Source organism: Cynocephalus volans, chromosome 16 (assembly GCF_027409185.1).
Source record: "Cynocephalus volans isolate mCynVol1 chromosome 16, mCynVol1.pri, whole genome shotgun sequence".
NCBI lineage: Eukaryota > Metazoa > Chordata > Mammalia > Dermoptera > Cynocephalidae > Cynocephalus > Cynocephalus volans.
Genome location: NC_084475.1, coordinates 7756350 through 7779643, shown reverse-complemented (window position 1 = coordinate 7779643; position 23294 = coordinate 7756350). Strand labels below are relative to the sequence as shown.

Here is a 23294-nt window from a genome sequence, read left to right as displayed (position 1 = left end):
GAACCATTTTATAGGTGTGAAAATGGAGACAGAACATTGAAGTAAATTGCTCAAGGTCACCTAGATAGTAAGTGCAGAGATGGGATTGCTGTTAGGCCTGATCCAAAGCTGCTTGATTCACTCATGTTAAAGCCAGGAGCTGGTGTGGTGGGTGGAAGGGGGGTTGGGGGTTGGGAGTGGTGTGGGGAGATCTGAGAAACTGTCCAGCAACCACACCACCCTTGACCTGCAAAGGTAAGAACTGGTCACCCAAGAGCAGCATCAACAGGTGCAGCATGGGCAGAGCTCAGCAGTCAGGGCCACTGGTAGAAGGCGCTGGGCTGGCCCCTCTTACTGCTTGTCTTCCTCAGCAAACTTCTGGGTAGACCTGGCAACCCCCCACTCACCCAGGAGGTGGAAACAGGAGTCTGAACTACTGCAATATCTCAAAAATTCTAGCAGCTGAGGCCGGTCAGTCCAACTGCAATGTTAAGTTTCTCTACCCTCAGTCTGTAGCTCAGTCCATGGGGGGTTGAGTGCTGGTGACCTCACACTGCCCACAAGCTCCGATGGGTGGTACAAACTTCTGCAGTTCACAAAAGCAGGAAAGGGGGTTATGTGACAATGACCTTTGTCTGGCAGACAAAGAGCTTTTGAAACATAGGCTGGGTCAGGGGGGTAATTAAAGAAGTTTTTGGTGGAAGATGGTTTGGAACTATTTAGGGGATGTGTTTATAAATTCCATCGTTCTAAGTAATTGTAAACTTCCAACCTCTTGCTTACCCAAAATACTAATCAACCTCACATCCTGCCCCATGGAAAGGCCTGCACAGCCAAGCCTGTGTGAGACATGCATACACACACAATCGCACAGAGACACACACATACACAAACACACGCATGCACACACATGAGACTGAGGGGCAAAAACTGCAGATGAAGAATTTTGGGGGGACAGATATAGGGGAATGGATCCAGCTGGGGTCAAGGTATCAGCAAAGCCTGGAAGAGGTTAAGGGCCAAGGGTCCTGACAGAGGGGCCAGGCTGGCAGTGCAGCCCCTGGCCTCAGAAGACTGACCAACTTCTCTTTGGCCAGGTCCTAGCTTTGGTGTTTAAATATCTGAAAAAAAGATCTAGTCATGTTAGCTGAAAAAAAAGATACACAGCTGTAAATGCAACGTGATCCCACCTAAAGTATGTGCTGAGAAAAAAAGGCTGGAAAGACACTGCAAAATGTCAACAGTGCTTATCTCTTGTTGATAAAAAGGGCTTTTATTTTTATAGTTTTCTGTATTTTCCAAATTTCTGGCATAAACACATACATAAAAGTTATAAAAATGTCCCTCAAAATGGCACTCCCAAACCCACTCCAGCCTTCTAAGGGGAGGCTCAGGGTGAGGGTGTGTGCTAGGAAGACGGGCACGCTGGCCTCTGTCACTCTCTGTGTGGGCATCAGCTGCTGCCAGGCTCCAGCATTTAGGTCCCCTTTCCACTGGGCAGTGCCTGAGTGGCTCTGTCTGGGGACTACAGCTGCCCACTCACACAAGTGGACGTGGAGCTGGAGCAGGCAGGAGTTGAAGGGGACCACTGGGCCAGTTCTGCACCCTCAGTGAGCCAGGCCCATCCAGGGTACCCTCCCCTAGATAGCCAAGGTTACCTGGGAGCCTTCCTGCTGGGGACTCGGCCATTTATGGGAACAGCTCAGGCAGAAAGCCAGCATTGGGGCAGGCCTGGGGTGGGGCAGGGCCCCTGCAGCACGTGGTCATGTGAGGCCAGCAGCCAGGATGTCTGCTCCCCCTTTGCTTCCCAGGGTCCTTTCGGGTCAGTGCCCAATAGGGACAGGGGCTGCCTGGGTTACGTGGTACCAGGGCCAGAGCTCTGGAATTCAAGGCTGTTCTTGGAGGATGATGGAGGAAGAAACCTAGTAAAGGGACTTTCTTGACTGTCAGGAGGCAGGACAGCAGCCTGTCCCTGTCCCTGTCTCTATCCCTAGCTTCCCCGACAGGGATGCAGACTCAGATGGTGAGGGCAGGACCTTTTATTGTGTTCACAGGGAGACTGGGGGTTGGGGGGGCTCAGCGTAGGCACTGGGTGCCTCGAGAACGGGGGACAGGACCAGGGTGGCTGGTGGTCTGGAGGACGGAGGAGGGCCACCGCCGTCACCTCAGGAGTGTCTCAGCTCCACCTCGGAGCCAAACTGAGGCCCACGGTGAGGCTGGTGGAGGCTGCGGTGGCGGATACTGAAGAGCCGCTGGGTGAGGCCCAAGGTGGCCACCAGCAGGGCGACACCCAGGAAAAGCAGCACCCACTGGCCCACACGGGCCTGCTGTGCCTCCAGGTTCAGGCCCAGGAAGTTGACGCGGCTGGTGTCTGAGAAGGAGCCCTCCGAGGAAGCTGGGTGGGAAGCAAGGAGACAGGGCGGTGGGCAGGACGGCGGCGGGCTGGGGTCGTGTGGCTGGCGTCCCTGTCCTTGCTCTGAGGTCAGACTCAAGCCTGCCTGCACTGGGGAGGGGGCTCAGCCCTGTACAAGCTCTGGGGGCCGGGGCTGAAGGGAGCGTGGGTGGGGGTACCAGAGTATGGCGTCCAGTTGTACTGCGGCCAGCCCAGCTTCTCCCCGTGCCGCCCATTCTCGGCGAGGAGCCAGTCCAGCAGCGGCTTGAAGTAGTTCATCATGGCCAAGGCAGACATGTTGGGCTGGCCCGTGATCAGCTGCATGGCTTCTGGCCACGGCTTACTGAAGCCCAGCTTCATGGCCTCCCTGGGGGAGACACCAGAGAAAGGGAAACCGAGTCAGCAGGACTCGGCTCCTCTTGCCCCAGCCCAATAACCACCCTCCACACCCCTCTCCCAGCCTAAACTTCCCTTTGAGATTGGGAGTGCCTGGGTGGGTCTGGGGCAGGGGTGGGCTAGGGAGGCCCCTAGTTCTTCCAGGAGAAGGCACATCACGTGGGCACAGACTCCTGCTGGCAGTTCCCTGCTCAGGAGCCAAATGGCAGGTGTTCCCAGAAGAGCCCCAGTGGGCACCTCAAGGCTGAGGGGAGCAGGCCAGAGCGTGGCAACTGTCAAGGGATGGCCCACGGTGACTCACGCCAGGCGCTGCCCAGCCTCCTTGGACTGGTAGATGTCACACTTGTGCAGGGGGCCCTGGTGGCCAGCTGCCTGGCACAGTGCCTCGTGGAACTGGAACTGGATGATGAAGCTGACAAAGTACCTGGGGTGGAGGGAAGGTGTGGGGTGGGGTTGGCTGAGGGGCTTGTGCCACCGACAGTCACACAGGGCACAGCAGAGCGGAGCCCCCCGCCCAACTGCAGTTGGGATGTCAGGGTGAGGCCACCCCTGCCGTCAGAGCTGTCCCAGCCCTTCCTCGCTGCGTCTGTGCAGATGCCTGCCACCCACAGGCTGCTTCCACCTCTCGGTGAGGAGGGTGTGGGCAGGGCCCCTCCAAGCTTTGGCGGATGCTTTTGAAGCAGTGAGCTTTCCATCTCTGGGTATATGCAAGGGTGGCCTAGGTGACCCCAATGGGTCGCATGGATCTGGTAGGGAAGCCTTGGCAGGGAAGCCAGCCCAGATGGTCTCCTTATCTGAAGCAGAAGGAATTCCCTGGTAGAATCTGCACGTGAAGGCTGGAGCCACCTCTCCAAGTCTGGAGAGGTTTTAAATGTTCCCAGCCAGCAGTGCAGGCCTCTCACTTTCAATGCTGGGCATGAACCATGTGCCACTGACTTCCCTGGCACTTCCTAAAAGTACTTTGAGGCTGTTGGCCAGATTGTTGAGTGTGGTTCTAGAGCAGCCACGTCTCCTTTGCCCACCCCTGCCCGGGGGATTGTCTGCACTGAGCTCGGAAGTTAACCATCACAGGACCCAGCTTCTGGGTGAGAGTCAACATCAGCTTGGAGCCCCAGAAACCACTCCAGTAGGCAGGTGGACGCTCCTCCCTGAGGGTCATCTCTGGAACGACCCTGGTCCTCTGACCACTGCTGCTCTCTGGAGCATCTGAGCAGGCGTTCCTTCCCTTCCTGGACTCCAGGGAACAGACTTCATTTATCCCACAGTTAGTCATTAGGGCTTGACTACATGCTGGCGTCGTTCCAGGTGCTGGGATGGGAAGGTGGGCCCGGTGGGCAGAAGCTGTGCCCTTGCTGGGCTTCCAGGGACCACACAGGAGGGGGCAAGAGCTAGAAGTGGCCACAGCCCTCGTGGGGCAGCCTCACTGCTCTCTGCATGTTGACTCCCAGGTGGCCTGGGATACCTGTGGCCCAGGGGCACCTCCAACTATGCCCTGAGGTCTCCCCAGCCCCCAACCTCCCAGGAGGGCTCCAGATCCTACAGCCACCCTTCCTATCTCCCAGCAAGTGCCCCCCTGTCGCACACGGTATAGGAAGGGGGCCACACTGGGCACATTCACATGGTGGCTGCGGACCTTGTGTGCTGACACATCCCACTTAGGAGAGCATTCAGTAACATGGGATCATGGCCACTTTCTGAGCGTGCTGTGTATTAGACATTATGCTAACAAGTTAGCCCCCGAGACCACCCTGGATTCACAGGTGAGGAAATGGATGCTCGCAGAGACTGAGGGATTTGCTCAAGGACACAGAGTAGTGGAGATGAGCTCTGAACCCTGTTCTGTCCAACCCCAAGACTGTGACTGTAACCACATCTCTAATAACCCTGCCCCTCAGTTTAACTGGGTCGCTAACCCTGAGTTCTAGTGCATGGTAGGGGCTTTCAGGTACAACTCACATTGTATCACAGGCAGTGTGTTCAACAGAGGTAAAGGAACCGCATCTTGTTTCAAAAACAAAATGAAACAACACGGCGGTGCTCAGGTCATCATCTAGCCATGTGTCGTGATTAGTGTTAACTACCCAACTAAGGTCCTGTAACCATTAGCCAATTATTAGGTTGAGATTCTGCTGTCAACTGTTTGGACGGTAGAGACTCTCATCTGATCAAAAGAACAGTTAAAGAAACAACTGTCAGCCTTGGTGGCACTGAGTGAGCCCAGGCACAGCGCACTGTGTGCTGACTCCACCAGGTCTGTCCTGACCAGGTAGCTCCCAGACAGGGCAGCGACAGCAGTGTAAACACCCAGCCACAGGACTGCCCTGTGTGGCATCCCTCCTCCCTTTCCCCTGTTACCTGATATAAGGCACACTTGAAGGAATGTGAAACTTGGCCCCTGGGTCAAAGTCGCCTTGAGACCTCGGCACTGGGGGGCAGAGACCTTGGTACTTCAGCCTGTGAAGGGGGAAGATATGTTGGGGGGCAAGTTTGGGGAGAACAAAGCCGGGGGATGGGTGGCATTTTTTACTTGAAGGTTGGTCCTTGCACCTGGGGCTATACTAGGCGTCCCATCCTTGTGTATGCTGTACCTCTGTGCACAATCTCCCCCGTGTACCTCATCGCTACACACACACACATCACACACACAGACACAGGCACTTGCACACACATGCATCATATACACGGACACAGGGACCTACACCTACACACACGCAGAGGGTTAGAAATCTTGATTCCTATTTGATTATTAAATAGAGTTTTTAGGTAATGCACGTATGGGACAAAAGTCCTCAGATAGGAGGCAGGAGCCTATAGCCAGGGGCAAGAGCCCACCGAATCAATTCTAATCACTGTTTAGGTAGGGGATTGTATATACTGATTGTTAATGTAACGGGTTCATTGGAAGATTTTGTGAGAAGGAAACTTACACAGGTCTAAAGCCTCTAATGTGAACAAGAGAACTGAAGCAAAACAGGGATTGTTCTGAGGGCAATAACCCTTAAGACAACAAAGCTTAAATGATGGGAAAATATGTGAGTTAAGATTTCCAAGGACCTTCTGCTAGATTAGTTTGTACACGGGGGTTGTTCCACATTTTGCTTTAAGCTGTTTCTTTGAGTTTCTCAAGAAGTCAGACAGTTTCATGATTATCTTATTGTTTCTTTTACATGTCACATAGCTTAGATTTGTGACTCTTTTGATGGCATATTGTTTAAACTATTTTGAACCATGCATGCTTTGATGATGATTGTTAGTCAATTTCTTTATGTTCTTATTATGACTGATTAACCATCTGTTAATCTTGCTGTAAAGACACCACCAAAGAAGACCCTTACCAGATGTGCTCCCTGGACTTTGGACTTCCCAGCCTCCAAAACTGTATGTGGTAAATATTGATTCTTTATAAATTACCCAGTTTCAGGTATTTATGACATAAGCAACAGAAACGGACTAACACATACAGACATGGGCACAGGCACCTGCACACACACACACACCTTACACAAACACAGAACACACTGGCCTATCCACAGCCACACAGCCACACACAGACACCCACAGAGATCCCCCCAACCAGCACCCCCACAGGAGTTTCCAGAACCTGAGGCTCCACCATTCCTGGTTGTAGTTCTCCTTGGTGATGCTACCATCAAATACCCTCCAGCGCCACTGGTCGACAAGGTAGCTGAAGGGGATAAAGGCGATCTTGTCGAGTGCCATCTTCATCAGGAAGTTGATGTCATGCTCTGCCAAGGGAAGGAGCCTAGCTGTCGTACCTACGCTTGCCACCTGCCGGGTCCTAGCAGACGTGATGGTGGAGGGGGCAGGGGGCGCTGTGACCGGCCTCAGGGCATTATTTGTGTCCTCCATCTTCCCAGGCTCACCCTGCTGCTGTCTCCTTCCTCCCCACTGTGCTGGCCCTAACCTCTGCCCCTGGGCCACTAAGTGCCCCTTCCCCACCTCCCAATCTCACTGCCCCTTGCTGGCCCTCGGCCCACCAGGGTCTCCTGTTCCTCTCTCACCATAACCATCACCCCCGCTACTCAGCAGGTTAATGCTGTGTAGGTGTTTGGGGGTAGACACTGAGAGGGCCATCACGTCCCCGATGGCCTCGTGAAAGCCAGGGTTGGCGCCTTCCCGCAAGGCCACAGGCAAGTCCTTGTACTGCATGAAATACTGGATGTGGCCCATTTCGTGGTGGACCACGACCAGGTCTTCCATGTTCACAGTGGTGCACTGCTTGATCCTGGGAACAGAAGACCACAGTGAGAAGCCCTGGGGCAAAGGGACTGGGGGTCCTTGCTGCACACAGAGCAGGCCCCCCCCCACCTCTGTATGCAGGGAGCACAGCATGCGAGAAAGGTGATATCGAGTGAGCCTGAGAGAGAATCTGGGGGCCGGAAGTCCCTGAAGCAAGGTCATTCTAGCCATTCCTCTGCCTCCAACTTTCCTGAATAACTCCAGCCTGCACTACCCGTTGCTTTCTGACAGTGCAGAGTACTTGCTCTAGAGGCATCGGGACACTCAGTTATGTACTTTCTAAAATGTGCGTCCTGTGGTTTCCCATGTGCACATGTTTCCGCTCCCCAAGACCGGGGCTTTCTGGAGGAAACAAGTGTCTGTACTATTCTGCAGCTGGTGCAGCCCAACACCAGCAGCAGGCTCACTCAGAGAAGTCTCACGTCCAGGACTGAATGACAGCTGCACAGCTGTCCAAGCCAGAAGGCTCCACCTCCGCTTGTTGGTCCTTCCTTGTTCTCTTTTGCATGCCAATTCCAACTGCAGAAACTTCTCCTTCAGATCTAACCAGAAGCCTTTCAGTTCAGGGTCATCCCATTTTTCTGTCATTCTCACCAAGGGAGGGGGAAAGAGCTGCCTAGCATCCTGGGTACAGTGAGGCTGGGCTCAAGGGAGGATCCCCACAAGAGCCCTCATCCCCCTGGATCCTGTCAACTCTCAGTCCTTCAGCTGCAGTTCTCAAGACTTTGAAGGGCCCAAGGCCAGATGGTCCAGTGAACCCTGTCTGGTTTGGCTCTGGGCTCTCTGTCTGCTCTTCTCGTAAGAGTCATTTCATCAGATGTGGCAGATCACCTTTGCCACTTCTCCCAAGAGGTCAGTTCTTCTAACCCCTCTCTTGAATCTGGGTGGTCCTTGTGACTTTCTTTAGCTAATAAATATGGCAGATATGACTCTGTGCCAGTTTAGGACTTAGTCTTTAGGAGACCTAGTTGCTTCTGGGGGATACCAGCTGCCAGGTAAGAAATCTGCTGCCTGAGACTGCCACACTGTGAGGGAGACGAGTGACCAACCCCAGCTGTAGCAGCCATCCCAATGCAGACACCCAGTGTGTGAGTGGAGAGCCCAACTCAAACATTCCGCCCTAGGGTGCCATGTGCAGAAAAACTGAGGAACGCAATCGAGAGCCAGAACCAAGACTCTGGATGGTGGCCTCCGCCAAGCCATCCCTGCCATTAGAACTATGCCAGCTGAGGAATCCGTCATGGCACAGTAGGGACAAGCCACTTCCATGGGCATTGCCTGAATTCATGACCCATAAAATCATGAGTAACATCAACTGGTTGCTTTACAGCACTAAGTTCTGGGGTGGTTCGTTATGCAGCGATAGGTAACTAAAACACCACAGTCTGATGAAGACAGCTTCTGAGCTTCTGTCAGTAGTGAGAGTGGATCTGTGCAAAGCCCCCCCTGCCCTCACGTACCTCCCTGTGTCACAGACACCCAGGGAGAGGACCAGCTATATGCAGGGGCCATCCCAGAGTGAAGGAGGCTGGCCAGCTCACCCAGGGCTCAAACCCAGAACCGGGACCTTGAGCACTTAGCAAGTGACCAGGCTGATGGGGCCAGTCCATGCTTGAGGATGAGTTTTCCCTGCCAGGAGCCATGGGCCGAGCTGGAGCCTGGCTCACTCTCTTCACCCTTGGTGCCACACTCTGGCCCCGACCCCAGCCTCTCTGCTCGCTCTGGCTGGGGGAGTGGCAGTGGGGCCATGACTCAGCTCAGCTCCTTGCTCACTGGCTCAGGATAAGGCCCTGGCTCCAGCTGGACAGACCTGAAGTCCTTGCCGTTGTGAAAGTCCCAGGCCGAGGCGTGGCACACCACCTCCCGCCCGTCGGTTGGCTTCTCCAGCATCGACTTGTTCCAGAAATCGGGGGTCACAGGCAGCAGCCCCAGGGAGGTGAAGAAATTGTCAGCTTCCTCAAACATCCTTCTGGGTGTCCAGCCCTGTAAGCAGAGGGAGTTCTTCCCAAACTGGGGGCTCCGGGGACAGACTGTGTGCCGCAGAGTGGGGTGGTGGGAAGGGGCCTTCTCTTCTCTTGGCAGGGGCCTCCCTCCCCTGTGCCCTGGGGCTGCCCACCCATGGAGGAGGAGCACCAGGCACGGACCTGCTTTATCATAGCCTCCGTGGCATCCACTGTGGGGGCGGAGGGGAAGGGCACCACCAAGTTGTAGATGTTGGACCAGGTCTGTGCCCACATGTTCCCTGGAGGCAGGTGGGGGAGAGATGGCAAAGAGAGGAGAGAAGGATGTTACTTCTTAGGTTCAGCCCTCCTGCAGGAAGAAACAACCAGATCCCAGTCCTGCTAATCACAGTGGCGTCTCTTGAGTAACAACTACTGTTTGCAAACTGTGCTGGGCATCTGACATATGTTGTTTTCAGTCTGTACCTCCAGCCCACAAGGTCATTACCGCACTGTTACAGGTGAGGACCTTATTGGTTATCAGGGAATCAAGGTGGTCTTCACTGTCCATGAGCAGCAATATGACCAGCAACTGTATACAAATGAGGAAGCTGCAGGTCCCTGGAACATTATGTAGCACGGCCACTGCTTGCTGAGCACTTGCCAGGCACACTGAGTGGATTAGCTTGTAAACCTGCCCTGCACTGGGCACTGTTACGATTCCCCTCGCACAGCAGGGGAAACTGAGGCTGAAGAGTTAAGTAACGTGCCCAGGGGACTGGGGATCCTAAGCGATAGGGCCGGGATGTAACTTCTGTCAGGCCACATTCTTGACCAGCCACTCTGCTGTGTCCCCTCTGCATAACCTGAGGTCAGTTTATGTAGGTCACCTGTCAGTAATTCAGGCAAGAACCAACTGTCCCCTTCAGGAGAGGCAGATGCCTATGAGTTTAGGGTAAGAAAGGAGCCCAAATTCTCTGGGACTGGAAAAAAGGAAGATATTAAGCATGGATGGAAAAGTCAGGAATAGGTTTGGAGTCAAGATGCTTTCATAGCAGGAGCTCAAGCTTGAGCTGACATTGAAGTCTGAAGTGCAAACCAGTGAGAGGGAGTGAATGAGCCAGTGCCGGGTCACTCCTTCACAGGTCACCAGGCGGCTGAGTTCCATGCCCTGGCTCTGCCCCAGTCCAGACCACCCTGACCACACTGCTTCCCCTCCTGGGGCCTGCGTATCTCAGTCACTGAGCTGATGTCTACTGACATCACCAGAGGTTCTTTGGTCTCACCAGAGAAAGATCAAGGATGGCTGGTCTCTTGGGCTGTAATGACTCTCCAGGCCGAGCAGAGACTAGACCCACAGCTGGACCATTTTTTGGGGTCTCCCTTATGGTTTCTAGATGGTCTGTAGCCCTGTCTGGTCTCTCTGCTCATAATAACATAGCCCCCAGGAAAGTGTTTCTGATGGCACAACAGGTGCAGAAAACTGGGAGCTTCTACTTTGCCTACACTTTTTGCCTTCACTGCCCACTTCATGCATTCAGGGCATTTGAGTTTGCATCCCTTAAAAAATGAGGATCCAAAGTTGAAGTGGATCTACATTCTCAAGGTTCTTCTTTGTTCTAGTTCCCTTGGTTTGAACGCTGTGTCTGTCCTCTTTGCCCCTCATTTTCCACTTGTCAAAACCTCTCCCCTTTCAAGGCTCCATTCACATGTCACTTCTTGGCGACACCTCCCCAGCTCCCAGGCACAGCTCCTCCCTTACCCTCCTGGATCACACTGCCTCAAATTATGACGGTGACACGATTATGAACGTTGCCCCCCATCATGGTAGCTTGCCCAAGGTGGATCTATAGCACATGTGGCCTCAAGGGCAAGCAGGGAGCTCCCCCACCCTCCCTGCTCCCCACCCTCCCTGCTCCCCCACCCTCCCTGCTCCCTCCAGCCTTGGCAACATTCCCTCCAGGACTCGAGTCTTTTCCAGGACCTGCTCTCTGCCCTCTGGCCCACCCTGTCCCAACCCTCGCGCCTGCTCCTGTCCGTTTCTCCCCTCCTCAAGGCTGGCACCTGCCCTCACCCAGCAGATGAGCAGGAATGGGGCCCTCCAGGTTGATGAGCTGGGGCCCGTAGTGGTGGTGCAGGGCCCGGCGCACGTAGGCGTGCAGGTTCAGGTAGAGCGGCTGCAGCTCCTGGAAGAGCTGCTCCAGGTCCTGCTCCAGGGACGGCGTCTCGTACAGGGACCTCCACGCATCCCCTGCATCTAGGTAGCCTGAGAGGGGACACAGCCACGTCTCCCAGCACCTGACCCTCCCCCGCACCTCTCTGCCTCCTCCAGGGACCTATGTCTTTCCAATGCTTAGGGTCACAGAGGACCTCTTTGAGAAACTCAAGGAGGGCCGGGGACCAGAGAGCCAGGGGTGCTAGCAGGAGCGACTCACCATTGAGCTGGGCAGCCATGTTAGTGAGTTCCACATATTTCGGGAAGAAAGGGAGAATGGCTCGCCCCACCTGGTCTCGCCAGCCCTTCCACGCCCATAGCAGCTCTTCATAGTTCCGGGACGTGGCCATCAGACTTGTCAGATCTGGGGGGAGGGGTGGGTGGCTTGAGCCCCAGCCCTGGCTCACCTCCCAGCTCTACAGGAACTCAGTCCTGGAAGTCCAGAGCTGGAATAACACTGGTGACATGCGAGACCGTGGCTGTACACGCAGCGGGCCCGGTGACGTGAGAGAGAGAACGGAGCCAGCGGCCCCCGGCAGCATATGCGGTGGATATACATGACCTCAGGTGCTTGTCCTTTTGTCCACATGAGCAGTCTGGCGACGTGCCTGGGTCCCCCAGCCAGGAAGCAGCCAGGCTGAGGCACAAACCAAAGGTGCCAAACTCCGGAGCCCGTCCCCACTCATTCTGCCTCCCTGGGAGAAATGACTTGGGGGCCAAAAGACGTGAGTTTCAGCCGTCCCGCTGACCCCATATTCTCTCAGTCTGTCATGGGACCACTCTTTCCCTGTCTACAAAGTAGGGGTAACACTGGCCCTCCCAGGGGGATGTCACAAAGGAGCACGAGGACCCTGAGCAGTGACTGTGCCTCATGCTGCTGAACTGGGTTGAATGAAAGAATCGCTGTGAGGACCATGAAAGTACAAAGAACCATTTGAGTAGCATCAGGGAGCCAGAAATCCTGGGTGTGAGTCCTGTCGGAGCCACTGAGTGGGTGGCCTCCTTGACTCTGACAGGGAGCTGATTCCTGAGCTGGGATCGGGAACATTGGGCTGGGGGCGCCGCACAGGTGATGGCCCTGCCAGAGGTGGACCGAGGTGGAGGCACTTGGGGTTTGCCAAGCCCCCACTGCTGGACATGGGCTCTTGCTCCCTATTTTGGAACATGCTGAGAGATATCCACTCTTCACAGAGAAAGCAAGTCTATTAATTTTGTTTGGAAAAAAAATGTATTTTGAGAATTTTACATCTGCTCTCTGGTGATGAGTCTTTGGTCTTTGTGGGCTTCTTATTTTCGCTCTGGGTCAATGATCTGAGGGCCCAGCCCTGGATTAAGGGGCTGCTGGGGGTGAGGGGGTGGGGTTGCACACCACAATCCCTTTAATGCTCTTCCACACACACACATACACAGACACACACACAGAGTTGCACACATGGGTAGGTGTGTGCACACATAGAGGCACACACACACTCACATGCACACACTCAGGCATACACACAGGGGGACAGCCAGGGGCACATACACATGGGCACACACACACAGGCACACACACAAGGGAACAGCAAGGGGCACACACACGCAGAGACACACACCAAGAGACACACACACACAGGCACACACACGGAGGCACTCACTTGCCCCCCCACTTCCCGCCTTTGTGTGCATACCCTCATCCACAACCTGTAGTCCAAGTTCTGTCCTGGGAAAACTGTTTCTCTCTGCTGTTTATTTTCCATTTCCCCCTCTATTTGTCATTGTTCTAACATGGGAGCTGGGCTGGGGCCAGGAAGAGCCCATTTCTAGGTAGAGATTCCTCAGGGAAGAATGTTTATTCCTCCAGATCCCCAACCCTGAAAAGGGCGGGCTGGGAGGGCCTCTGACCCCAAGTCCTTGCACGTGGAGGGGGAGCTCCTGCCCAGCAAAGAGAGTAGGAAGGAGCAGCCAGTGGGCAGAGAGAAGCGGGGCCGACTGAGAGCCGGTCTGCTCCTGCCCAGCAGGAGGCCCAGGTTCTAGTCTGGTGCTTCTCAGGGCTGTGCAACTCTGTGTGACTCATCCTGTCGGCCTCAGTTTCCTTATCAGTCATGTGCTGGGGGGATGGGCCCAAGAAAGCCAGAGAAGGTGGGAAGAGCTGGGAAGGACTGGAAAGGAGGATGGAGGGGCTGGAGTCATGTGGCTCTCCCTGTTTGGGAGTCCAAGCCCTGGACACACACATTTGAGAGACGGTTACTCTGCCGGCAGCTCCCAGGGAGGGGTGTGGAACCAGGGCACAGGGTAAAGTCAATGCTGAGTCCCTGCGGGGACAGAGATGCCCCACTCGTAGAGAACAGGGAAGTGAGCTTCCTGGGCATGCTGAGCCCATGAGTCAGGGGAACCTCACCCCCTTCACCTGGCGGCAGTACCTGGGACACCATGTCAGCCCCAGCCCCTGCCTCTTGCTCATCCCGCAGGGGCGTGCTTACCAGGATCCAGATGCAGGCAAGTGCCATTCGTGTGGCACACAGACGCCACGCTGTAGGTGGTCTCCATATTCAGCAGGATCTCGTTGTACTGCAGGGGGGAGCAGAGAGGCAGTGAGTGCTAATTCTGTGCTCTTGGTCTCTCTGCTGCCTGTACTGCCCGGCACCATGGAGTGTCGGGGTGAGCCGGGGAGCACGTTCCCCAAAGGTGCCACCTTCTCAGTAACTCTATAGGCACAAATCACCACGGCAGATGTCGTGACTTGATAAATCAAGGGAAAGCAAGCAGGAAGGCCAGACTCTGCGCTGAGCTCACTCCCCCAGGAGCCTCCCTGCTCCCCCCGATGCCACACACCTCCTCTAGCTCCTGGGAAGGCAGCGCCGCCTGCTCTAGATCCTGAGCCTTCTTAATGATCCGCTTGGTGGTAGTGTTCTGGAAGTTGCTCACATCAAACTGCTTGGCCCAGTTGCCATACTTCAGGCTATGGTTTGCCATCTGCAAGTTCTTCTGCAGCTGGGGGGCACAGGGAGACAGGGTCCAGGAGCTTTGAAGTGGCCTCTGGGCAGGAGGGGAGCTGAGAGGACTTGGGGGGGGTGGCGAGGGGGGGCAGTCTGATCAGGTTGCCACTTTTGCCTGTAAAGACCCTCTTCACCCTGTACTGTCTATAATGTCCCGTACAGCAGATGTCCCTCAACAGACGCCTACAGCTGAGCAAAACACATCCCGGCAGGGTGGAAATGGGCAAACCACCATGTCGTACAGGCCATTAGGATGGAGGCAGCTTGGGACCAGCTCTGTGGCCTCCCTGAGCCTCAGAGTCCCATCTGTAAAATGGCGATGAGATCACCGATTCTGCAAGGCTGCTAAACAGGTGAGGCAACGGGGCTTTTGATCTTCTAAAAAATGGCTTAAGTGTCACTTAGTTATGTACAAATGATTCTGTTACTAACACGACATGGACTGATAATGAAAGGGACACGGTTCAGGTGTTGAGTATAAGCCCACACAAATCCGAAGTTGAGTGTTGTTTTACACATTCCACTTGCGTTTTCAGGACGGCGGTGGCAGCAGGTGGCAGCAGGTGCCAGCACAGTGCCAGCAGGCGCGTCTCTGCGTGTATGTGGGCGGGGTGGGGGCGGCTCCTACCAGCAGCTTGCTGCCCTCCGTGGTGATGTTGGTGCTGTAGTTCCAGTTGGCCTCGGTGTATTCGTTCCACACCACCTGGGACGTCCGGTCATAATCCTCCACGAACTTGTTGGCTTCAGCCTCATCGGTCACTAGGTCTGTGGGACAGAGGGGAAGGAAACGGACAAGCCTCCCCTTCCACTCTCCAGGCTGTGGTTTCACCAGAAGCCCCTGCCCACCGCCCCTGCCTCTCCCACCCCCCTCATGACCCCTGCCCATCTGCCATCTGGTCCCACTTGGGCTCTGGGTGGTCTGGTGAGTTGTGGTCTGGTGAGTTGTTGTCTGGTGCGTTGTTGTCTGGTGGGTTGTTGTCTGGCTGCTCGTTGTTGCCTGGCTGGTTGTCCCATGGTTGACTGTCACCTGGTGAGTTGCTGTCTGGCTGGGGACCAGCAGGGGGTACCCACAGCAGAGCAGCAGGAAGAGGAGGCTGGGCAGTCCTGGAGAAGCCCAACCTTGGCCCATGGCCGCAGGAGAGCAGAGCCCTGCAGCCACTGCCCCCTGGCCAATAAGAGTGGGACCTACAGTGTGACCTCACAGAGCACTGTGCCCAGCCACCCTGCCCCCAGGGGCCCACAGATCTGGGCACACCCTCTCTTGGATGCTGGGGGAAGGATGTGCCCAACCCTACTCCTGGGCCCTGCTGATGAGCTCAGGAGGCTGCCTGGCCCTCGAGGCAGGGTGCCAGGGATCAGCTGGGAGGAGTTGGCTGGGAACCTGGGACCCCGAGCTGAGTTGAAGACTCCCCTAAGCGCCACCCCACCCTTACTCGGGGCTTTACCAATGCCCTCCGGGTAGTTGGTGGGCAATGGTGGGCGCCACTGATATTCTGGCCAGCCCAGGACCTCGCCGTTCTGTTGGTTCTGCTCCTGCAGCCACTGGGTGACCGGCTGGAAGTATTCGAGCAATGGCTGAGCGTCCAGGGCATCTGAGCCGATCATATCCTTCAGCACCTCCTGCCAGGGCCTGGAGGAGCCTGCCTGCAGCACCTCCCTGGCAGGCAGAGCAGGAACCGTGGACACAGGGGACTCAGTGTGGGGTCCACTACTGGCCCTCCAGTCCACGTGCCCCACCTCCAGCCATTTCTGCCCCCCACTGGACTGCAAGAACAGCCGCAATAAGACTCCAGGGCTTAGGATCTCTGAGGGTGGCAGGGGACATTTGCCTTGACCCATGCCAACCAGAAGGCCCAGCCAATAAACATTTGCTATGAGAAGGAGGGAGGAGGAAGGAAAGGCACTCGCATCAGTCCAGCCCTGTGGTGCCCCGACCTGAGCCGCCAGTCACCTCCAGATCCCCCTTCACCAGCCTCCCAACCGTCCCCCTTCCCGCCACACACCGGAGCTTGGCCCCGGCCTGGGTGGACCTGTAGATGTCACACTGGTGCAGTGGGCCCTGGTGGCCTGCCTCCTTGCACAGGGCTTGATGAAACTGGAACTGTAGGACAAAACTCACAAAGTACCTGCAGGCACAGGGTGGGCATTAGGGGCATCGGGGGGTCAGGAATGGGTCCCTTGCCAGGCACCATCCAGCTTCTGTCAGGGTAGAGGCTGGGCCAGGAGCCGTCTTGGGGAAAACTCCAGGCCCCCGAGGGTCTGGAGGAATGTGGGGGCAAGCCCTGGGGATGGGACACCTAGGATCACAGGAGGAGGGGGAGGGGACTGGAGGTGTGACAGATGGTGGGGGGCAGCGGACAATAGTACCTGATGTATGGTGTCACATTCGGGACATGAAACTTAGCTCCAGCATCAAAGTGGGTTTCATTTCGGACAACTGGAGGACAGATCCCCTGATACTTGGTTCTAGAAGAGGATGATTAAATTGTCTCAGGGCCTAGGCGTTGCACACAGGATGATTTAGCTGTTGTAGAAAGGCATTCTCACCCAGATGTCCCTTCCCCATCCTAGGGAATTGGGGAAGACTTCCTGGAGGAGGGAGTTTGGGGCAGGACAGAAGGCGGTGGGTAAAAGGACGGAGAAATCCTTACAGAGGAAGGGACAAAGACTGACTGAGGCAGGAGGCTCCTGAGGCTCTGGAGGCCCCAGCAGGGCAGGGAGGGCCATTTGGGGTTAGGCCTTTCCAATCCGTCTGCTCACCGAAGATACCACCAGTCAAAGTTGTAGCGGGAGGGTGGGGTACGCCCACTAAAGACCCCCCAGCGCCACTGGTCCACCAAGTAGCCAAAGGGCAGGAAGGCAATTTTTTCCAATGCCATCTTTAGCAAGTAATTGATGTCAGTTTCTGTTGGGAGATGAGAAGAGAGAGGTCAGGGAGCAGGGAGTCTAGCTAGAGGGTGGACCTGGGTTGCTGGTGGGAGGGGAGGCTAGGCAGGCGCAGAGAACGGAAGGCCGCTCTGGGGCCCTGCTTGGAAGAGGACCATTGGAGAGTGTTGAGTTGGGGCTGAAGGTGGGCTGTGAACCTCTGAGTGGATCCCAAACCCTGCCTGACCCAGGGCTGTGAGCAGAAACAAGGAGGGCAGGACTGGGTGGGGGCAAACAGGGACCTGCTGTGGGACGGAGTAGGGCTTGGGTGGGGCTGGGCTAGCCCCCATACCCATACCCGTGTCGTTGGTGACATGGTCCAGCAGGCCAATTTTGTACAGATGTATAGGAGTGGAGACCGAGAGCGCCAGCACATCCCCGATGGCCTCGTGGAAGCCAGGGTTGGCACCGCTGCGCAGGGAGACAGGCTGGTCCTTGTACTGCAGGTAGTACTGCACGTGGCCCATCTCGTGGTGCACCGTGGACAGCTGGTCCATCGTGACCCGCGTGCACTGCTTGATCCTGGGGCACAGAGGAGTTGAGGGTGAGGGTGAAGGACAGGGCAGGGCAGGGGCCAGAGCACTGGGGAGGCGGCACCTGAGGGATAGGACCAAGGAGGGCACTGCCACGGTGCTCGAACAAGCAGCTGGAAGCAAGCGATCCTTTACCCTGCCCTGGCCCACACCACCCAGGTCTTCTTCGTCCATTCCAAGGTATGGAGGTGACTATCATCAAAACTGCCAGGGAAGGCAGGAAGGGTCAAGGAATGGGCCCCGTATGCCGACAGCCCTGGAATAGATCCTGCCCCCCGCCAGTGCTGGGGCAGGGCAGAGGTGGGCCTGGGAACCAGCGTCCCTGTGCTGCGGGCTGGGCCCTGGAGCCACCTCCCCTCTGTCTAAACCTGAAGTCCTTCCTGTTGTAGAAGTCCCAGGCTGAGGCATGGCACACCACCTCCCGCCCATCGGTCGGCTTCTCCAGCATCGACTCTGCCCAAAACTCAGGAGGCATGGGCAGGAGCCCCAGGGAAGTGAAGAACTCCTCCGCCACCCGGAACATGTGCGTAGCATTCCAGCCCTGTCGGGGTGGGGGTCCAGGTCAGAGCCCAGCTGCTGGAGCCCGTCCTGGCTCACGGGGCAGGTCTGGGGTCTCCTATTCAGTCAGCCCCCTGCCCGTGAAGGGCATCTCTGCTCCGTGGCCTTCTTTCCCAGAGGCAGGGCCCTTACTGACCGCAGCAGATCAGTGAAAGCAGACTGCTGCCCACACCCCCACCACGGGGCCTGGAGGGACGGGCTGCACCTTGCCAAGGACACAGACCCAGCTCCAGCTTGCCGCTCCCACAGACACTCCGGGCTGCTGCTCTGTAGACAGGGGGCCCTACCTGACCCTGTCTCCCTCAAGTGACCCCTTCCTGCTCTCTGACTTCCTCTTGCCGCCCGCACCCTGGGCCTGGCCTCAGAGCTTACCTTCTGAACCATAGTCTCAGTGACATCGAGGTTGGGCTTATCTGGGAAAGGCACCACGATGTCGTAGATGTTGTCCCAGCTCTGGGCCCACATGTCTCCTGGATGGACAAGGGGAGCAGGACAGCTTGCCCCTCTCCAGTCTTGCCTGCCTCCCCAGGTGCGTTGCTGAGCAGCATGCTGGCTGCCTGGCACCTGGAGCCTGGGGCACTCAAGGGCAGCACACCTGGCTCAGGCCAGGAGCCTCACCCATCTGTCCCATCCCCACCCCGCTGAACACTCCATGCTCCCTGGGGCTGGAAGATGCCATGTGTGAGCCCAGGCCAAGCTGTGCTTTCCTTTCCACCTGTGCTGGGCTGCCTGCTTCCTATCCCTGAGGCAGGGCCATGGGCTTGCTTCCTCAGCCCAAACCTAGGACTGATTCCTCCTGCACTGGGCCTGGCGCCAAAGCCTTCAGTTTGATTCCCAGCTCTACCTTTTACCAGCTCTCTGGCTGCCGAGTCATCTACGCAGCCTGAACTTCGGGGTCCCTGTCAGTACATGAAGAATGCTAGGGAGAAGGGAGGCTCCGCGCTCTGAGCTGGCAGTGAACAGTACAGTGCCCCACACGTGTGAGCCATGACAATGACAACCTACCCTGGACCCAGGCTTCCCTGGGACTTACGTGAGGCAAGGCCAGGTCCTTACCCAGCAGGTGAGCAGGGATGGGTCCCCTGAGGTTGACATATCTGTCCCCGTATCGGCGGTGCAGCGCGCGGCGGACGTAGGCGTGGAGGTTCAAGTAGAGGGGCTCTAGCTGTTGGTAGAGGTGGTCCAGATCCTCCTCAAAGGTGGATGACTCGTACCAGGAGCGCCAGTAGGCCCCTGTGTCCGAGAAGCCTAGAGGGGCAGGACGGGGGTGGCATGTGGCTCAGGCCCAAGGCTCAGCGCCTCCACCTCACAGCTACAATTTGGCGACTCTCGTGGTTTGAGGCCCAAGCACCTGCCGGCTGGCTGGACAGGGTGGCTTGGGGTTGCCCCTGTACAATTTCCTCCTAGGGGGCTGCTCCATGCCTCAGAGAAACCGATCTTGGAGGACACCAGAGGCCAAGAGTGGTGCTAGGGCCTGGGAGCAGTGCCCAGAGCAGCAGAAAGAGGGGCGATGGGGGGCAGGACAGCGGCGCTGCCAAAGGCACACAGGGACAGGCACGGTCCCATCTCCACCAGCCGTGGGACCTTGGCCCGGCGCATGGAATCATCATACCAGCTGCTCTGGCTGCCTTGGGTTGGGGCTCAGTGGCGACAGCAGATGAGAGCTGGGACCTTGCAAGTTGGGAAGGGCTGTCGCTCCTGGACAGAGAGAGGCGCGCTCACCATCCTGCTTGTAGGCCTCGTTGCTGAGGGCGGTGAAGTCCTGGTACAGGGGTTTCAGCGGGATGCCCACAGTGTCGTGCCAGCCCTCCCAGGCAAACAGCAGCTTGGCGTAGCTTCGTGAGGAAGCCAGGATGTCGGTGAGCTCTGAGACACAGGCCAGCAGGGTCAGTGAGAATGCTACTTTTCTGTGTCGAGGTTGGTGACAGCCTCACCAGAGCACCCACACTTGTCCCCACCATTCCCACCCGCTTCCTCAACATTAGGGTACCTCCAAAGCCAAGGGCCACCTGCAGGCTGGGTGGGATGGGGCTGGAAGCTGCACAAAGCAAGCTCAGGCAGGGCCCCTGCCCCCAGGGAAATGATAGTCTACGGTAGTTGACACAAAGAGGACATCCAGAGGCCAAAGCCCAGCCAGACCCTTCATGGCTCGCTGGATAGAGTGGCTGATTCCCAAGCCTGCCCAGTAAATGGGGGCTGCGGTGGGCGGAGAGGAGCATGGAAGGGGAGGCTATGAGTGGTCCAAGGCCTGTGGAGGGCTCTCGGAGAAAGTGAGACCCATGAAAGGGAACACCAGGCAGCCAGGAGGAAGACCTTGTGGTGAGAGGAGAGGCCAAGGCACACCTGGAGGTGGGGTGGGGGCTGGAGGTTCCGGAAATCAGTTTGCCAGGAGAGGCAGGGGTGTGGGGGCATCTGCACAGTCCAGCCCCAATTGGAGATCAATGCCTTTGGGTTTACCAGCTCTTGCCACAGGCCCTGTCCCCCTGGGTGCAGCAGGGTGATGGGGAAGTGCTGGGAAACCCCAGCAGAGAGAAGCGACAGAGCCGTACCTGGGTCCAGGGACCAGCAGGTGGCAGTCTTGTTGGGGAAGCAGACCTTGGCCGTGGAGTAGATCCTGCTCATGTTGCTTAGCAAAGAGTTGTACTGTGGAGTTGGAGGTGAGGAAACGTTACCGATGAACAGCCTCCAGAGATAACCTGGCCACCCCCTTTTCTCTTTGCTGGGAGAAAATGAGACCCAGAGAGAGGGTATGGCTTGGACAGGTCAACTCAGTGGCACTCAGGCCACTTCCAATCACTAATATACTGATTTCTCCTCTAGTGGAGGCAGCCGGTGACTTCCAATCACTAATATACTGATTTCTCCTCTAGTGGAGGCAGCCAGTGAATGTAGAATCAAGTGTCCTGAGAGTCAGTCCCAGCTCGGCCACCGCCCTGTGATGAGGGCAAATCCCTCCCTTCCTCTGGACCTGGTGCCTTCTCAGCCCTTCTCAACCTTTCTAAGGAAGCTCATAAAGAAAGCTGTCCTGTGGATAAATGTACTGTTTGCTTGAATTTGGCTTTTCACTCCATAATACTTGCTTTAATACAAAGTTACTTCCCACAGTGTCTCCAAGAAAAATCAAGCTTTGGGGAGCCATTCTGGGCTTCCCCAGGGTTCCCTTACAGCCTGGGTCCATACAGATCCCGGCGTCCCTCCCTCCCTCCCAGGCTACTCCCCCACCACTACAATGGGCCACCCCCGCTGCTTCTGCCTCCACCCCACAGGCCCACCTGCTGCCGCTTGGCCAGAGGCAGGTTGGCAGGGCCTAGGATGCGCACAGCTCCGATGACCCTGTGCAGCTGCAGGTCAGTGAAGTTCTGCCAGCTCAGCTCATACAGTTCCTTGGCCTTCTGGCCCCAGGCCTCTGCAAACTCCTGGCTGAGCAGGGCTGCTTCTTCCTGTGGGCACCAGGAGGGTAAGGAGGACCCAGCTCAGGCAGATGCCACAGAGGAGAGGAGACAACGTGAGGGGAGGGGAGGAAGGCCAAGGTTTTCCAGGCCCCTGACCCTGTGGCGATCCCTGTCCTGGAGAACGGAGCTTGCAGGAGCAGGGGCCCCTCCTCCTGGGTCTTCTGGGCCAGTGACTAGCGGTGAGCAGAGACCGGGGCCAGAGAGAGGCAGGGCGAGGAGACAGTGAATGAAAAGTGGAGGATGGGGACAAGAACAGCGTCCAGAGGTGGCGAGGCGGGGGCCGGGGGGCGGGGGCCGCAGAGCGGGGCGCGCTCAGCGAAGATCACTGCTGCCCCAGCCCGGATCCCTGGGCGCTGTCACCTGGGGAGACTCGGTCTCGGAGGATTCAGCCCTGAACTGCGCACGGACCATGTGCCCGGCGTCGTGCTAGGGCACCCACGGCCTGTTTGTTGGGGCGCGGTGGGGGGAGGGGCAGGCCCGCGGGCCCGAGTCCGGCCGGGGGGGACGCCCGCGGCTGGGGTCCCGGGGTGCGCGCCTGCCCGCCGCCAGCGCCCGGCCGCGGGCCCGCGATTGGCCGCCGCGCCCCCGCCCCGGGCCCGGGCGCCCACCTGGCGCCGCGCGTTGTCCTCGGTGATGTTGGTGTCGTACGCCCAGCTGGCGGCGGTGCTCTGGAACAGCACCTGCTCGGCGCTCGAGTTGTAGCTCTGCGCGAAGAGCTGCGCCCCGGCCTCGTCGGCGGAAAAGTTGCCGGGCTGCAGCTCGGGGTCGAGCGCCGGGGCGGCGGGCGGCGGCGACAGAAGCAGCAGCAGCAGCGGCGGCAGCAGCAGCGGCGGCGGCGGCCCCGGCCCCGGGCGGCCCGACGCGGCCCACATGGCGCGCTGCGCGGCGCCGCGCTGCCCCCTCTCCCGCGCCGCGACCGCCCTGCGGATTATAAAACCCGGCCGCCGCCGCCGCCCGACACACCCCCGCCTCCCCGCCCCGCCGCGCTTCCTCCTCGGCTCCAAAGTCCCCGGGCGCGCGGGCCAAGGAGGGGCGAGGTGCAGCCCGGGCGTGGAGGGGTGGGGCTGGGTCCGGCCGAGGAAGCTAGGTGGAGACGGGGACCGCTGAAACACCCCAGCCTGCCGCCGGGCCGTCACGCAGCCTCGGCCCCGGGGTCCGGGGCCCAGCGGCCTCTGACTTCAGTCTTCCCGGCCTGACCTCCCCAGGCCTTTCCGGACTCCAGAGTGACAAGGCCGGGCTGGAGAAGCTGTCTGCGGGCGTTGCTAGTGCAGCAGGGATGGGGTTAATGTTGCCCGGTTCAGCTTCTTTACCAGGCCATGGGGGGGAGGGGGGGGAGGGGGAGGGGTGTCGCCTGCGGGGGTTGGGGGAGAGCTTAGGCGTCCTGGCAGGTGCCTTGGGTGGGTGGTGCAGATGCTCAGAGCAGCTGGCTCACCTGGGGCCTTGGGTGGGGGGCTGCCAGAAAAGGGGGGAAGAATGGAGGGGCTGATGTGGGAGGGGGAGCCTTAGAGTCACAGGAGCACTGGCACACCTGCCCTTTTCCCACTGGGGACGCGAGCTGTCAGTCGCTCAGCAGACAGCAGAAACAATCACCCGTCATCACAGGGGAGTCCCAGAACCTCAGACTTGCAGGCTTTGAGAGGTACAAAAAGCCTTAGAGATTAGAACCACC

The 23294-nt window shown here is 57.6% G+C and overlaps 1 protein-coding gene across 1 annotated transcript; it reads right to left on the bottom strand.

Moving 5' to 3' along the window:
• Positions 1-1327: 1327 nt before the first annotated feature.
• ACE (angiotensin I converting enzyme) lies at positions 1328-22497 on the bottom strand. The gene is made up of 25 exons (XM_063080318.1): positions 22234-22497; positions 21446-21613; positions 20723-20816; positions 19896-20039; positions 19230-19421; positions 18546-18643; positions 17984-18156; positions 17381-17604; positions 16918-17062; positions 16525-16623; positions 16161-16283; positions 15603-15814; positions 14786-14922; positions 13994-14152; positions 13642-13729; positions 11403-11546; positions 11042-11233; positions 9172-9269; positions 8838-9010; positions 6790-7013; positions 6369-6513; positions 5123-5221; positions 3069-3191; positions 2551-2738; positions 1328-2374 (listed from the first exon to the last, which is right to left on the bottom strand). Exons 1-25 carry the CDS (start codon positions 22495-22497, stop codon positions 2145-2147), a joined length of 3936 nt encoding a protein of 1311 aa, XP_062936388.1. The 3' UTR covers positions 1328-2144.
• Positions 22498-23294: the final 797 nt, after the last annotated feature.

Excerpts from the sequence above, each read along its gene's own strand:
- ACE (XM_063080318.1), bottom strand. The coding sequence starts at position 22,497 with ATGTGGGCCGCGTCGGGCCGCCCGGGGCCGGGGCCGCCGCCGCCGCTG. Across the intron at positions 14,923-15,602 it reads CAACTACCCGGAGGGCATTG|ACCTAGTGACCGATGAGGCT; the intron begins GTAAAGCCCCGA and ends TCTGTCCCACAG. Across the intron at positions 9,011-9,171 it reads CGGAGGCTATGATAAAGCAG|GGCTGGACACCCAGAAGGAT; the intron begins GTCCGTGCCTGG and ends CTCTGCTTACAG.